Source organism: Gambusia affinis, linkage group LG12 (assembly GCF_019740435.1).
Source record: "Gambusia affinis linkage group LG12, SWU_Gaff_1.0, whole genome shotgun sequence".
NCBI lineage: Eukaryota > Metazoa > Chordata > Actinopteri > Cyprinodontiformes > Poeciliidae > Gambusia > Gambusia affinis.
This window is the reverse complement of record NC_057879.1, coordinates 15,930,031-15,944,062: the sequence shown is the minus strand read 5'-3', so window position 1 is coordinate 15,944,062 and position 14,032 is coordinate 15,930,031. Positions and strand designations below refer to the sequence as shown.

Genomic DNA, 14,032 nt, shown 5'->3' with positions numbered 1-14,032 from the left:
AAAAGTCTGCCTGATGAATCTGTAGTTCACCTAAATGTGGGCTAATCACGAAGCATTTTCCTACTTGTTCGGCACAACAAGTACTGTGTACAGTGATCATTTTCACACCTACCAAGCAAGTGCACGGAGGTGGGCTTAACAGTTAAAGCCTCTCAGATGTCTCATAACCCAACCACTGCCAAGCTCCCTCCCAAAACATTTGAAGCCTGCTGACGTAGGCCGGCCATTTACATTTAGGCCCCCCCAACTCACTCTATTCTTAATACCATATCATGAGGAGAAGACCAGAGGGTTGACTTCATAATAGTTCTGATTGCTAAAATTATCTTGTAGTTTCAAAGATTTAAAATCTCTTGTGTTTGAGTGTTTCCCTGCTGAGTTGTACCTGGAATATTTTCTGGATTCCTTTGCTAGCTTTCTCTTTTTTTCTGTAGAACTGGCAGTGATTTTAGTGAAAGTACTTTTGTTTGTTTCACGGACTTTACCTAAACAGTTTTTGTATCAAGTTGGTGTCTTGAGGTAACTTTTGTGTCACAGGAAACTATGAGTTCCTTAGTCATAAATGCAATGGGAGACTCCAGTAATGCAGGATTTGATATAATCCAAAACCGCATTGAAACCCTGAGTGGCAAGATGGACAAACTCATTAACATTCAAGAAAAGGTCCTCAGTCGACTGGATGGGATGTCACAAGAAATCGATGATATTGAGCAGGATATGGAGCAAATCAAGGTGGACAAGGAAGAGATCCATCTCTCCCCAAGGGTGGTGAACCAGACCCAGGTGATGGGGCGGGAGGTGCGGCAGATCTGCCAGGAGATGAGCACCATCATGTCTGTAGTCAACCAGCGGTCCGAGCAGCAGGCCCAAAAGCTAGAAGGAATGGAGAAGCTGGTCCTTAGCATGCAGCAAGTCATCAGCTTCATTGGTGAGACGGTGAAGTGTTCAAAGGTGATGGAGATGATGTTCAAAGGCCCAGCAACTCGGAAAACCTCCAGGAACAAAGACAGTAAAGGGAAGCAAGCAACCAAAAGGAAAGCATCCACAGAGACGGTTACAAAGAAGCCTGACAAGGTGGGAGAAGCTAGAAAATGCTAAGTTTAGAGCATTACTATACATTGTCAACTTTTGGGTGACTTTGGCCTTAATCAATATTGAATTTTGGCTTTTACAGAGTAGCTTCTGAAGTGAGATCAGAAGATTTTTATGCTTGAAGGGGCTCTACATGCCCATTTATTATTTTCATTTCGTATTTGTCAGCATTCCACATACAAAGCAGAATGCTGTGGAAACTACCGATATAAAGCTATAACTCGATAGTTTCTGGGTTTTGTTTTTGGCAGGACAAGTAAAAATGATCACAGCACCAATACTGAACAGCATTGTTTATGCTCATTAATGAACTTTGGCTTTGTAGGGTTTTTTCTAAATAATTAGCTGATTTAAAAGGTCACTTCTGGGTTTTGGCATGTTCACACTTCCAAGATACATTTAAAGGGGAAAGCAATAAAGATAGTTTACGTCACAACAAAATGTTGCTACTGCACAATAAACATGATACATATATATAAAGTCCCCATTTAACTCACGTTTATGGCTGCTGGCTCCCTCCTTGCGCTTGATGCAACATGGCCTCCTTTGCATGAGGCACAGAGGGGCACAACCTGGCAGCAGCTGGGTAAAACCAGCATGAAGCCTAGATCAAAATACAAGTGGTCTGGGTTTTTTTTCGATTGGAACAGTGGTATTTTTTTACCCCCCGTTTCCCTCTGCTTACCATGTGTCAACTTTTCATGATGAGTCAAATTTCTCACCTTCTCTCTTTTGGTCTTCATTACTCTCACTCACTCAGATTTCTTTGTATATGTTGTGCTTGCACTAACAGTCTTAGCTCTCCATATTCCCGCAGTTAAAGCTCTGCTGGCGGTTTTACAGCATATTGCTACAGGTCAGTTATAAATGGCTATAACAATGCCCGATGGTCCCTGAATGGAAGAATCTGATGACTTTTACAATTATTGGTTGTACACTCCAGTCTTTATCAAAAGGTGGCAAGAAGAATGGCATGGTTAGAAGATGAGCATAAGAAGACCAACATGTAGAAGAACATGCTTTGGTCAGATGAAACCAAAATAAAACAGCTCCCACACATGCAAAATGCAGTGTGTGGCAGAAAAGAAATGATGATCTTTCCCTGACCACACCATCACCATGATAAAACATAATAGTGGCTGCTTAGTACTGAGGGGACAGGGAAGCTGATCAAGACTGTTAGGAGGATGACTGGAGCCACAGAAAACCTAAGACTGGGCTGGAGGTTCACCTTCTAGTAGTACAACAACCTTAAAGGTACTGCCAGCCAGAAATGGCATTTTAATGTGTTCAAAGGGCACAAAGTACCTAAATAAGTTCTAAATAAGAATCTGTGACCAAACTTGAAAATCTATGTTTACATAGCCAATCTGATTGAGGCCGAGTTATTTTGTAAATAAGCAGCAAGAACATATTTTTTTTTTACGGGCAAAAAGCTGCTAGAGACATACTCCAGAACACTTACAGCTAAAAGAAGTTCTACAACGTCGAAAGTGGACTTCAGTACATTATTAAAAGTACCTTTCAGTCTTTCCTACATATGTAATCTACTGCATTTCATTAAAGGTACTTAAAGTTCAGGAAGTTAAAAGGTATAAGCATTATACAATGTCTATTTAAAAAAAAAATCATTTTTTACGCAAAAACACTTTCCCATTGCACTGAAGTCACATCCAGAACTGACCTGGGCTTTCCGTCTTTATTATCTCTCATTAAGCAGACTGTGATGACTCTGTTAAAGGGTCACTAAGTGCTATCTGGCAGCAGCTGGCACTCAGACGTGCACACTATCACTTACATAGCTGAAGAGGTTATGGTTTTCTTTTAAGTTAGACAGATGAGCAAAGCAAAACCTGACCACATTGGCAGAAAGAAAGGTTACTGTATGTTGAAGGAGTAAAAAAATTTTTAAAATCTTCCAAATGTTTTTCTTTTTTTTGCTGAACGTTTATGATTGCCAAGTAATCTGAATTATTTGTGGCTCATGTTTCAGTGAATTTCCGTTGTCGTCAGAGTGCTTGTCAGGTGGCGGCTTCACCCTAGCCCACCTCCAGAGGTGTGAAATATTTAACATTTATTTCAGGTTACTTTGGCGTCTATATGCACTCCCTTGTTTTCCAATTACATTTTTTTACCCTACAACTGTCTCTAAGTGAACCCTAACACTAGCAACATATCCCCTCTCAGTTAACTTCATTGTTGAAAAACATATGTGGGAAACCTCAAGTTCAAGATTAGTTTTTTTTTTCCATCACAACCTGATATCAGAGTGTTTAGAATCATCAATTCAGCTGGGAGATTTGGAGAACACCCTACAATCACTCGTAATATTTTCCACAGAGGGTCAGCATCACATTCCACCGTTGAGTGCGAAGAGTGATAAGCTATAAATTCACTGTCCTGCTGCTACCTATCCATCAGCCATGAATAAGCAGAGGCATGCCATTATATAAGCCAGTATGTGCATGTTGATGTCCAGTAACTGTGGTCGCAGGTCAGTTAGGTCTTTGCAATTTGTCTTATAGAGTTTATTGAAAGTGTGACTTTATGTTTTTGTGAACGTCAGCCCTTTATGTCAACTTTCATATTAACAAGTTTTTTGTTATGTACCTATACAGTTACTTTTTATGTTACTTTTAGTCAGTGCTGTGAAAAAGTATGTTACAGATTTCTTTCTGCTTTCATGCGCACTGCTGTATTTTTCAATATCTCACTTGGATTCAAGTATTAACTTATATTTCACTTCCACTGAGCAGCAGGGTGTGGATCAGTGAAGACTGGTACGCTATAGCCCATTCTCCATTGTCAGGTCTCACTCTAATAGTTTCTAGCTAAGTTGGGTGTGTCTCCATTAGCAGTGTGTTCCTCACTATAGGTGCGAATATGAGAAGAATGTGGACCTGAATGTGGAAACTTAGGTTATGAGAAAATGAGTTGTAGTCAGTGATGATAATGCTCTGATAATGTCGGTTTACGAGTGTAACTTGCCAGGTCATTGCCTTCCTGGGCAATTCTGCTCAAAAAAAAAAAAAAAAAAAAATCTTGCACAGTCTGGGCTTTCTCCCCTTGACTCGGATTGTCTCTGGTAGATTTTTTTTTTACTGGGCCAATCAACCAACAGAAGGAGTAGTTGTGAACAACTATGCAGATTTTCTGCACTGTTTTAGAATTGCAATCTTTCTATAGTTTTAGCAATGGCAGTGGGGGAAGTGAACAAAGCAATTCAATCTGGCTTGGCCATGCTTCCAAATATTGAAATGACATTAGCAGCCACTCCGCTTGGATCAGCACTTCTTTCTCTGCAGTGGGGGACGGTTGTTTACAATGCAGGCAATTTCTGATAAGCTTCATAACGTCAAACTGATGTATTACATACGTCACAGGCAGACTTTAGCAATTGGGTAAAATTGAAAACCTCAACACACTCCACACGTCCAGGAAGCAATTGTTTTTCTACAGCTGATAGCCCAGACCCTTGATAAGAAACGCAGCGTAAGACAAGAGGCTGGTACTTGCCAAGTACGACTGTCTTGTTGCAGATTGAAAATGGTGGTTGTTTATGTTTGAGGAATTTTCATCCAGTGACGTACATCCACGGACCAAAGAGTCTGCTGACAATCTAATGAGTTGCTCACAATTCCCAGTTTGTACCAGCCCTGAGGTGGTTTACAACAAATGCAAAGGAACTGCACAGAATCTGCAAATAGAGATGAATCTGTTGATTGGGGAAGAACCGTTAAAGCCACTGCCTGGTTAGGCTCTTACTGGGCGAGCAGGGTTAAACCCTAAGTTTATAACACTATCATAGTATGACTACATAATAGTGCATTACTTGGCTGTCACAGTGTTGGTTTGTGATGAAAAATCAGACAAAGTCCAGCAATTGTAGAGCTTTATATTTTTTCCTTTATGCAGTTCTTCAGACATTGCACAACAATTCACAGCCTTACATGCATTCCAAACAACAGGAGGGAGCATCCCTCTCTGATCCAAACCACCTGGCTTTTAAAGCATGGCCAGGACTAATTAAGGGGCGGAGACAACAATTACATTTCCAGGTAGAATAAAAAAAAGCATTTGTGCTAAACAATATTCCTAGACAGAATTATATCTAACAATTTTACAACTAAAACAAAAACAAGCTGGGCCCAAACCAAAAAAAAAAAAAAAAAAGAAAAACATCTCCCCTCCTTCTCAATCAATGGACCTTCCCAGTGAGGTTGATTCAAAACACCAGGTCCTTGTCAGCACTGCTCATGGGTGCGCTTCCATGGCAACACGTGACCTCAAAGAGAAGAGAGGATGATTAAAACAAAATATTAAATAAAGCAAGATTATAGGAAGCACAAAAAACAGCACCCGTTAGGGAGGGGATAAATCCCTCACACGCAGTCTGTGACTTTTTAAGTCCTCCAATCAACACACTGGTTGTGTAACGCCTATGGCTAACCATACCATACCATTGTCCTATGCACTTACAACTGAAGGGAGGCATATAGCAAGACACATATCTTCCAAAAAGTTCCACTTTTGTCTCATTAATCCACGGAATATTTTCCTAAATGTTTCAGGGATAACAGAAATACTTTTGTATTGATTAAGTACTTATTGTTTGACGATTAACTGAAGTAGGTGAGCAATGCACTGCTTTAGATGTTGTTGTAGGTTTCTCGTGACCTCCTGGATGAGTGGTCTTGAGAGAGTTCCACTTTGGCTTGCTGGAATACCAAAGTCTTGCGGACGACTTTGTAGCTATATTTCGATTGGGACTTTTTGAGAATATTATGTTATGTTGTGAGCTGGTTACTAATTAAGTGATTTCTTTATTCTAGGTTTCTCAGGCTATTTTTGTCAGATATAAAAAATTACTTAATGATCTGAAACATTTAATTGAGACATAAAGAAAAAAACTAATGAAATCTGTGAGGTCAAATACTTCTTTACAGCACTGCTGCTTCAGTTAAATGTCTATTCTGTTTGCAACAATATAAAAAATAAAATAAATGCACCCCTTCTGTGTACACTGCTATAACCCTACCAAGCATTTCCATCTTGTCTTTTTACTAGAAAACTACCTCTAGCAAAGCCAGTAAATGGAAACAAGAGATAACTCCTGCATGTCAGCCAAGTTCTCTGCAGCCCCATTACAAGATAAAGCTCCATGGACCAAAGCATTTCCTCGCATCACGTAAATGTGGAAGCTTTGTAGGTTTTTTGTGCTTACAAACTGTACATATACTAGAACTTCTTTATCTTTTTATTGCTTGACTCTATATCCTTTTGCATTTACGATTACATAAAGGGTGGTGCCTAGTTCTTAATGTTATGAGGCTCAGCACCAGTTTATCTGGATATTATTGGTTTGTTGTTTTTAAAAATAATTTCTTCAAACATTTTAGGGCAGATTTCTGAATTTTTGTTTAGGACAGAAATACATCTGACTAGCAAAGAGAAATAATATAGTAGCAAACGTCAACATTGATGTAGTGCAAATATTGTCCAGGCTACTAGACCTAATATTTATTTATTTTTTTTTTTCACAGGGGAAAGATCACAAGAGCAAAGATGGGGCAGAAAAACCATGTTTGGGCCAGAAGAGCCTGAAAGCGCAAAAGAAGATGAAGCCTCCAGATGCAACAGGTACTTAAAGAAATAGAATATAATGGTTTAATCCTCACAGCAGTCAAATCCTAGCTCAGAAACCAATCTCCAAGTCAGTGCAACCTTAGTTAAAAATTATTTCTGACTTCCATATTTATGGATGAGTTATAAATTATATACTGTGAGTCAGAGACTTTATTAAAATTCTATGTTTAATTTTAATTTTATTTTTTTTTGTAGATAATATTTCGCCAAAAAAGCAGGCTTTGCTTCTTGAAGAAGTGCAAAAATTAAACAAAGAGAACACAGAAAAAACAGATCAGTTGTTTCTGCAGCTGGATCTGGAGTCAGGGGTGACCCCTAAAGATGAGCAACCAGAGGCCCCCGCTTGCAACCTGGTGGACTATGTGCATGAAGATTCCCAAGCTACTGTGGCTGAGGAACGTGAGGCTTCAGGTGTTATTGAGGAGCAAATAGAGGAAGAGGAAACTAAGGAAAAAGCAGTGCCAGTGGAAGATGTAGTGCAAAAGAAAGCAGAAGAAGAAAAGCCCGAAGTTCCCGAGGAAGAACAGAAAGAAAATATTTCTGCTTCTGAAGAACAAATAGAAGTCTCCGAGATGCCAACTTCCGATGTAGATAAGAAAGAGGAGATTGCTACCAGGTATGATTGTATTTATAACTACTCCTGTGGCAATAAATCAATCTACATTTCTGCACAGGGTCTTTGGGTTTGGTAAACTTCCTTCCTATAGAACAATTATCACTTAATAATTATCTTTCACATTTTTTTGTGAAGTTGAGTAGCACTGAGGATCAAAGTATTATTACTTCCTACAAAGCAATTTGAGAAAACTATTTTGTTTTCTTAAACAAAATAGTTGAATGCAAATATGAATCAGTGATTAAAACAGATGTTTTCCTTGCTCTGGTTTTATTTGCAATTAACCTTAACCTACCATAGATATCCAGTTTCATTATTAAAATTTTTTCTTTCAAATTCATGCTGTAGAGGACATGCTAGGTTATTTTCAGGGTTTTTTTGTGCTTTTTTTGACACATTTGCATCCAATTTTTCTTATCTAAAGCTACAAAGTATATAATGTCACAGAACCAAACAAACCTATAAAACCCATCAACTTCAATCTACAGCGATGACCACAAGGAAGCAACACCATGCACAGAGACGGAGCAGGACAAGATCACTGAGACAGAACAAGACAAGAAGGAGGAAAGAGAAGAGGCGCAGAAAGAGGATGATGATGAGAGCTCTGAGCATGAAGACTGGGCTAGCTTCAAGGCAGATGGAATTCAAATCCAGTTCAACCTTAAAGAAAAGTTGGAGAAGGGAAAACTGGAGAATGCTGATGAAAAAACAATAGATGACGATCAAAGTGAGCGGTTCTTCATCGGTGAGTCACGTCCCTTTTCTTCAATAGCAGGACAATGCCAGTGAAGACTGGTGCTAATGAGACTGATGACTAGAACTGTCTCTTCATTATCCTGAAAGTTAGAACGTATATTGTTTGTAAAGCTTTGATAAATTAAACACATTGCATATTATTTATTTGGCTTACAGTGACGGTACTAATGGTGTAGAAGTCTACTTGCAATGTAAAACAGAGCTCTGAGGAAGTGGAAACAAGACTAAAGCAAGGAAGAATGTGTCACTATTATTTGATTTCAAAAATATTAAATATGTCAATAAACAAGACATAAGTAAAATTGAATCAACCACTTCAGAATTACACAAGTGATCAAGAGAGTTAAGTGGTCCTCAAGTGAAAACCGAAAGCATTTCAACATAACCAAGATGTGAATTTTGCACTAAATAAAAAAGTAGAAAGAAACAAAAATGATCAGGAGCATTAATTTCTGACTCATAAATCATTCTTATCCTCTGGAATAAAGGTTAAATGCTATCTTAAAATAAACTTTTATAATGGTTAATAGCTTTACAACAGGAACAGAATAATAATAAATAACAAACTAAAAAAGAGGAAAGCAAACCTCCAAAGACACATTTAGACATGCATCTCTACAGGTTCTGGAAGTAAGTAATACAATAGCAGGTGTCTGGGATTTACCATGCATCTATCTGAATGCAGTAGATTATGTAATATATATTTTTCTCTTTTATCCAGTAACCTGTAATATTTATCTTTTTAATCTGATTATATACTTTTTGCATTAAAATTTAGGATGTATTAATGCAATAATGATTCTTCACTGAGAATCCCATCACACTTTATCTGGATTCTACAGCTCAACAAATGGAAGTTCAGAGAAGAGCAAAGTGCTGAAGCTGAGACCTGAATTCAAGCTGTCTGCTTTCATAAACAATACACAGACAACAACTCTATCTATAATTATTTATTGCAAGGCATTTGTACATGATATGCCAGTGCAACAATGGACTTTAAAACGTCAATGGCAGCTGATTATTAGTGAGACATGTATATTACGCCTTATTTATAACTTAGGAAAAAAAAAACAACATATCTTTTTGCTTGTCTCCCCGGCCTTTTTTAGATACAACTCTTCCTCCGGCAGCTCCTTTTAATCATCGCATTGTGTCTGCTAAGCCAAACCAGATCAGAAACTTTTACACAATCAACTGGCAAGAGGTCCTAGGCGGGTGAGTGCTGCTCCTCTTTTCTACTTATAAATAAATAATTAAAAATCTTCCATTATTGCTGAACAAAAACCTTAAAAAGATCAATTCCAGATTTAGGGCCAATTATCTTCCCCTTCCTCCCCCCTTTCTCTTCCTCTCCTCAATGGTTCATAACTAAAGAGTCATGGTAGTTATTTTTACATTAAGACTGACTGGTATGTGATACTGGATCCACAGCGCCAACTGGTAGCTAATCACTAGGTGTTAATCTGGGCCTTCAAAGAAGAAGCACGGCCTGGCTCAGATTGAATAAAATAGCAGATGAACCGCAACACTTTCCAGAAGGAAAGATCAATTCTTGATTTCTCATGGGAAAGACGCACTCCACTGTCACTGTCCCATTATTAAGTGATTCTTTACTGCTGAAATGCATTATTTGCACGGCTAGAACAACTGGCTCTCTGTGCAGTAACACAGACAGCTTGTTCTTTCTCCCTCTCTTCCTACAGGGGCCGGTTCGGTCAGGTGCACAAATGTGTTGAAAACTCCTCAGGTCTCACTTTGGCAGCGAAGGTCATTAAAGCTCGAAGCCAGAAAGAAAAGGTACGACACCTGAGACACGTTGCCATGACGCTGAGCAAGTCTATTTTAACTCCTACCATGAGAACTAAGCCATGTGTGATATAAAAAAACCAGGGGGCCGTTAGAGTTTTTAGTACTTACTAGAATGTTGTTAGGCCTCTCCTGGAACAGAGGCAAAGGGAATACTTTTCACCACAGTGAGAAAATAACTGACCTAGACCAGAAGATGTATAGTCTCCGATCGCAGAGAACAGCTGACACCTCTCATTTTATGTGTGTGTATCTGTTTGTGTCCTGCATCTGTGCGTCTTCCTGTCTGCCTCTGCATCTTTCTGTGCCTGTGTTTTTGGTAGGACGTGGTGAAGAATGAGATCCAGGTCATGAATAATCTGGACCATGCCAGCCTGATCCAGCTCTATGCAGCTTATGAGTCAAGGAATGACATCATCCTTGTACTTGAATAGTATGACCCTTTTTTTTTAGATTTTCAGTACATGTATGTAATGTGTATTAATTAAGAGTACATAGCAACTTAATATTTAAATTATTGATATAATTATTAATTTGATTTACTATAGGTTGCATTGTTTTTTTTTTTTGAAAGCAAAACGCCTACACTTTTTGTTGTATATGTAATTTGTTTTTGCATTTGTTTTTATCATCAGTGTTGGTGGAGGAGAACTCTTTGACAGGATTATTGATGAAAACTACACTTTGATGGAGTTGGATGCTGTGGTGTTCATCCGACAGATCTGCGAGGGCCTTCAGCATATGCACAAAATGTCGATACTGCATCTAGATTTAAAGGTAACAAAGATAAACACAAACAATATAGGTGAGGAATCCCTGCATAAACTTTGAGAAACAGATGTTGCTATGGAAATGTTCTGCTGCCTTATAATAGTAAAGCTTGCACTGCATTATCAGTGTTATCAAGTTTTTTGGCACTTTTTTGGGTCACTACATTTGAATTTATAAAATATGCACGTCACTTGTTTACTTTAATTAAGAAGATATTTAAAATCGAAGGTCTAGCTCATGGCTCTTCAACCTGTGGATCCAGAGTCAGATATGGCTTTTTGGCCCCCACTCTGTGGCATTTACAAACCCAAATAAGAAATGTCTTGGGCGTGCTGTGGTGGCGTAAGGGATAGCACTTCCCACGTTTGGAGGCCTTGAGTCCTCGACGCGGCTGTCGCGGGTTTGATTCCCAGACCCGGTGACATTTCTCACATGCCTTCCCCCCTCTGCTTCCCCTTTTCCTGTCAGCCTACTTTCATATAAGGGACACTAGAGCCCACAAAAAGACCCCCTGGAGGGGAGGAAAAAATATTAATAATAAGAAATGTCTTTACTCATAAAGACAATAAAAAAGGGTAGTTTAAGCGGTTCTGTTTGTTTTTTATGGAGTTATTCAATAGAATATCTACAAAAGTCCTTAATTGTACAAAGTTTTGAAAAGTAATTATTGTTTCTTAACTTTAAACTATGTAAATAATAATTTTATATAGACTACAGCAAAAGGCTCTCTCAGCTGGACTCACTCTACAAAATGCTAAGATTTTATTCCTTTCTAAATTTTGTTGATTAAGTTTGTTCTAAAATCTGAAAGTATAAACACACCTAAATTAAATTTTCTTAGATTTCAAAATAAAACATTTTACTTTGTCTTTTTTTTAAATGTCAAATCAAAAATGTTTTTTGCTGCTCTATATAAATTATATGTTGTAGAAATGGGGTCAGAAATGGCTCTTTAAACAATTGCTGTTCCTTGGTCTAGCTAAAATTAATAACTAAAAGAAAATGGTCTTTAGCATAGTTTTATTTACTGGAAGTAATTTAAAGGTCTTCTTCTATTTTCCTGATCTTTCAAGCCAGAAAACATTTTGTGCGTGAGCAGAGTGACCAACAAGATTAAGATAATTGATTTTGGCCTCGCTAGGATGTAAGTTTCTATTTCTGATTTATTAAATGTTTCATTGGTATTTTGAAAATGCAAAATGTCCCTGGACTGAAAAATAATCATGTCCTGTTTCAGCTATAAACCACGGGAGAAATTAAAGGTGAATTTTGGAACTCCAGAGTTTCTAGCTCCGGAGGTCGTCAACTACGATTTTGTGTCATTCAACACAGACATGTGGAGCCTTGGTGTCATAACTTACATGCTGTAAGTAAAGATGCAAATTCATGATCAGCTGTGCTCAAATCACTGGTAAATCTTCCTTCTCTTTAAATGCTAGCCTGAGCGGTTTGTGTCCCTTCCTTGGCGATGATGACAATCAGACTTTAAACAACATCTTGGCTTGTAAGTGGAACTTTGAGGAACAGGAGTTTGCTGATACTTCAGTGGAAGCAAAAGACTTTATCACTAGGCTCCTTGTTACAAATAAAACGTAAGTGCATTATGTCTCTGTATGATCTGGAATATTTAATATCTGGTGAGAATTTAAAATGTGAAAAGTATTTTTGTCTTACATTTGTCATCAGCTGGAGGATGGGAGCCTGTGAGGCATTAAGGCATCCATGGCTATCTGACTCTGTTCTTCATCATCGTCTTTATACAAAGGTAGAGAAAAATGACTGAAAAACAACTGTGGATTATGAATTATCTTTAATTCTTCAAATCTTGTGAAAGACTTCTGATTTAACTTTACATGTATTTTTAAGATGGAGAGTGTCGGGTGATTACGTCAAAATTAGATTACTTTTATTATTATTATCTTACAAATGGATTAGTAAAAAAAAAGAATAAATATTACTGTAAATGATATTTAAAAATGTGGAATGCGTACATGTATGACTAACAGACAAAAAGACAGACGGGGCAAATTCTATAAGAATTGTTTGTGTTGCACTTTGATGCTGCTTAATATTTATAAATGTTTTATTTTTTTTTTTTACACGATTTTCTTAATTTTTTGACAGAAAAATATGTGCAGATCACGCAGATCATCATGCGTACCCCTGATTGATATATAAGGTGATGTTGAAAGTAATCCATCCATCCATCTATCCACAAGGGGGAAGCATTTCTTAAATTTTACTCTGACATTACAAGACCTCCGGAAACTAACCTTCTCAAATGTTCTTTTTAGATCTGGACAAGAATGAGATGGCTCCTGATGTGGCAACTTGGACCAACCCTTTTTGTCAGTGAAATCTTCTAGACATCTCTAAATCCAACTGAAACACTTGAGATGTGGATTGATTTTCTGGTTACGTGTGATCCCGTATGTTCTAAGAATGTGAAATGTACTCTCACCTGGTTTAGTTTATTCACATTACTAATTTGAAAAGCCACACATTATCCTTTTTGTTTATTCAAATAGATATTTGTGGAAACACTCCTGTCATCCAGCTTTTGCAAAGTCCGTAACTTTTATTCATTTCTAAAATGTTGTCAGGGATCTGCCGTAGGGATGTAATTTATGAATTTTACTAGTTTCTCTCCTTATTTTAGGATCTAAAAAATGGTGCTATAAGTATTTGATGAACCATTATGTATTATATACTTGAGGCTTATTTACGTGCCACCATTGCTTTCATTAGAAGTGCATGACTGGCTTGAGGCTTCACTTTCAAATACTACTTCCTTTGGTTTATATCTAGCTAAAATGTGGCAAAAATGTTTTGTGTGGCTTTCCTTTTTTTTTTTTTTTTTTTTTTTTTTTTTTTTGCAAAAGACGTAGACATGCTAAAATCACATCTCTCAGACATACTTTTTAGCAACCCTAAAAAATATGTCTGAGAAAAGTACATCTTTTGTTGATATAGCATAATTTCACATGACAAATATTAGGAAAATCTGACCTGTAATCAAAGTACTTTAATCTTGTGGATGTAACCAAGCTGTTACTGTACAACTTACACTTCAGTATATTTATATTTATCCATTGATATATTTTTAGGTTGATCACAGTATAGAGAAGACTTTAAATGGTAATCCAAAACATCATGTTTCCTGTGGTCTGGATGTGATGTGACAGAGTGAGGGATCTCTCTTGTTGCTACTCCTCAAAATTAGAAAGCACTTACCATTGAAGTAAGGCAGATGTATGTTGGTCATATTAAACCTTTTAGAAACATTTAGCCTTTTCTACAAATAGAGTTGTTCAATGGAATAAAAAAAGCAAAACATAAAAA

At 37.5% G+C, this 14,032-nt stretch overlaps 1 protein-coding gene across 4 annotated transcripts; it reads left to right on the top strand.

The window, feature by feature from the left end:
• The first annotated feature begins 285 nt into the window (after positions 1–285).
• Positions 286–13,577, top strand: LOC122841247 (myosin light chain kinase family member 4-like). 4 transcript variants are annotated; one of them, XM_044134389.1, is made up of 15 exons: positions 286–1,074; positions 6,160–6,297; positions 6,636–6,732; positions 6,934–7,354; positions 7,843–8,102; positions 9,223–9,328; positions 9,817–9,910; positions 10,243–10,352; positions 10,555–10,696; positions 11,764–11,834; positions 11,928–12,056; positions 12,130–12,282; positions 12,377–12,455; positions 12,815–12,869; positions 12,985–13,577. In XM_044134389.1, exons 1-14 carry the CDS (start codon positions 544–546, stop codon positions 12,866–12,868), a joined length of 2,385 nt encoding a protein of 794 aa, XP_043990324.1. In that variant the 5' UTR covers positions 286–543; the 3' UTR covers position 12,869; positions 12,985–13,577. The 4 variants fall into 4 exon arrangements, with proteins under 4 accessions (XP_043990324.1, XP_043990325.1, XP_043990327.1 ...); XM_044134392.1 differs by having other exon boundaries at positions 937–1,074; positions 6,160–6,280; XM_044134390.1 differs by lacking the exon at positions 6,160–6,297.
• Positions 13,578–14,032: the final 455 nt, after the last annotated feature.

Bases quoted from the DNA above. Each gene is read 5' to 3' on its own strand.
- LOC122841247 (XM_044134389.1), top strand. From the start codon at position 544: ATGAGTTCCTTAGTCATAAATGCAATGGGAGACTCCAGTAATGCAGGA. The intron at 8,103-9,222 runs GTGAGTCACGTC...GGCCTTTTTTAG, and splicing joins AAGTGAGCGGTTCTTCATCG to ATACAACTCTTCCTCCGGCA. The intron at 10,353-10,554 runs GTATGACCCTTT...TTTTATCATCAG, and splicing joins ATCATCCTTGTACTTGAATA to TGTTGGTGGAGGAGAACTCT.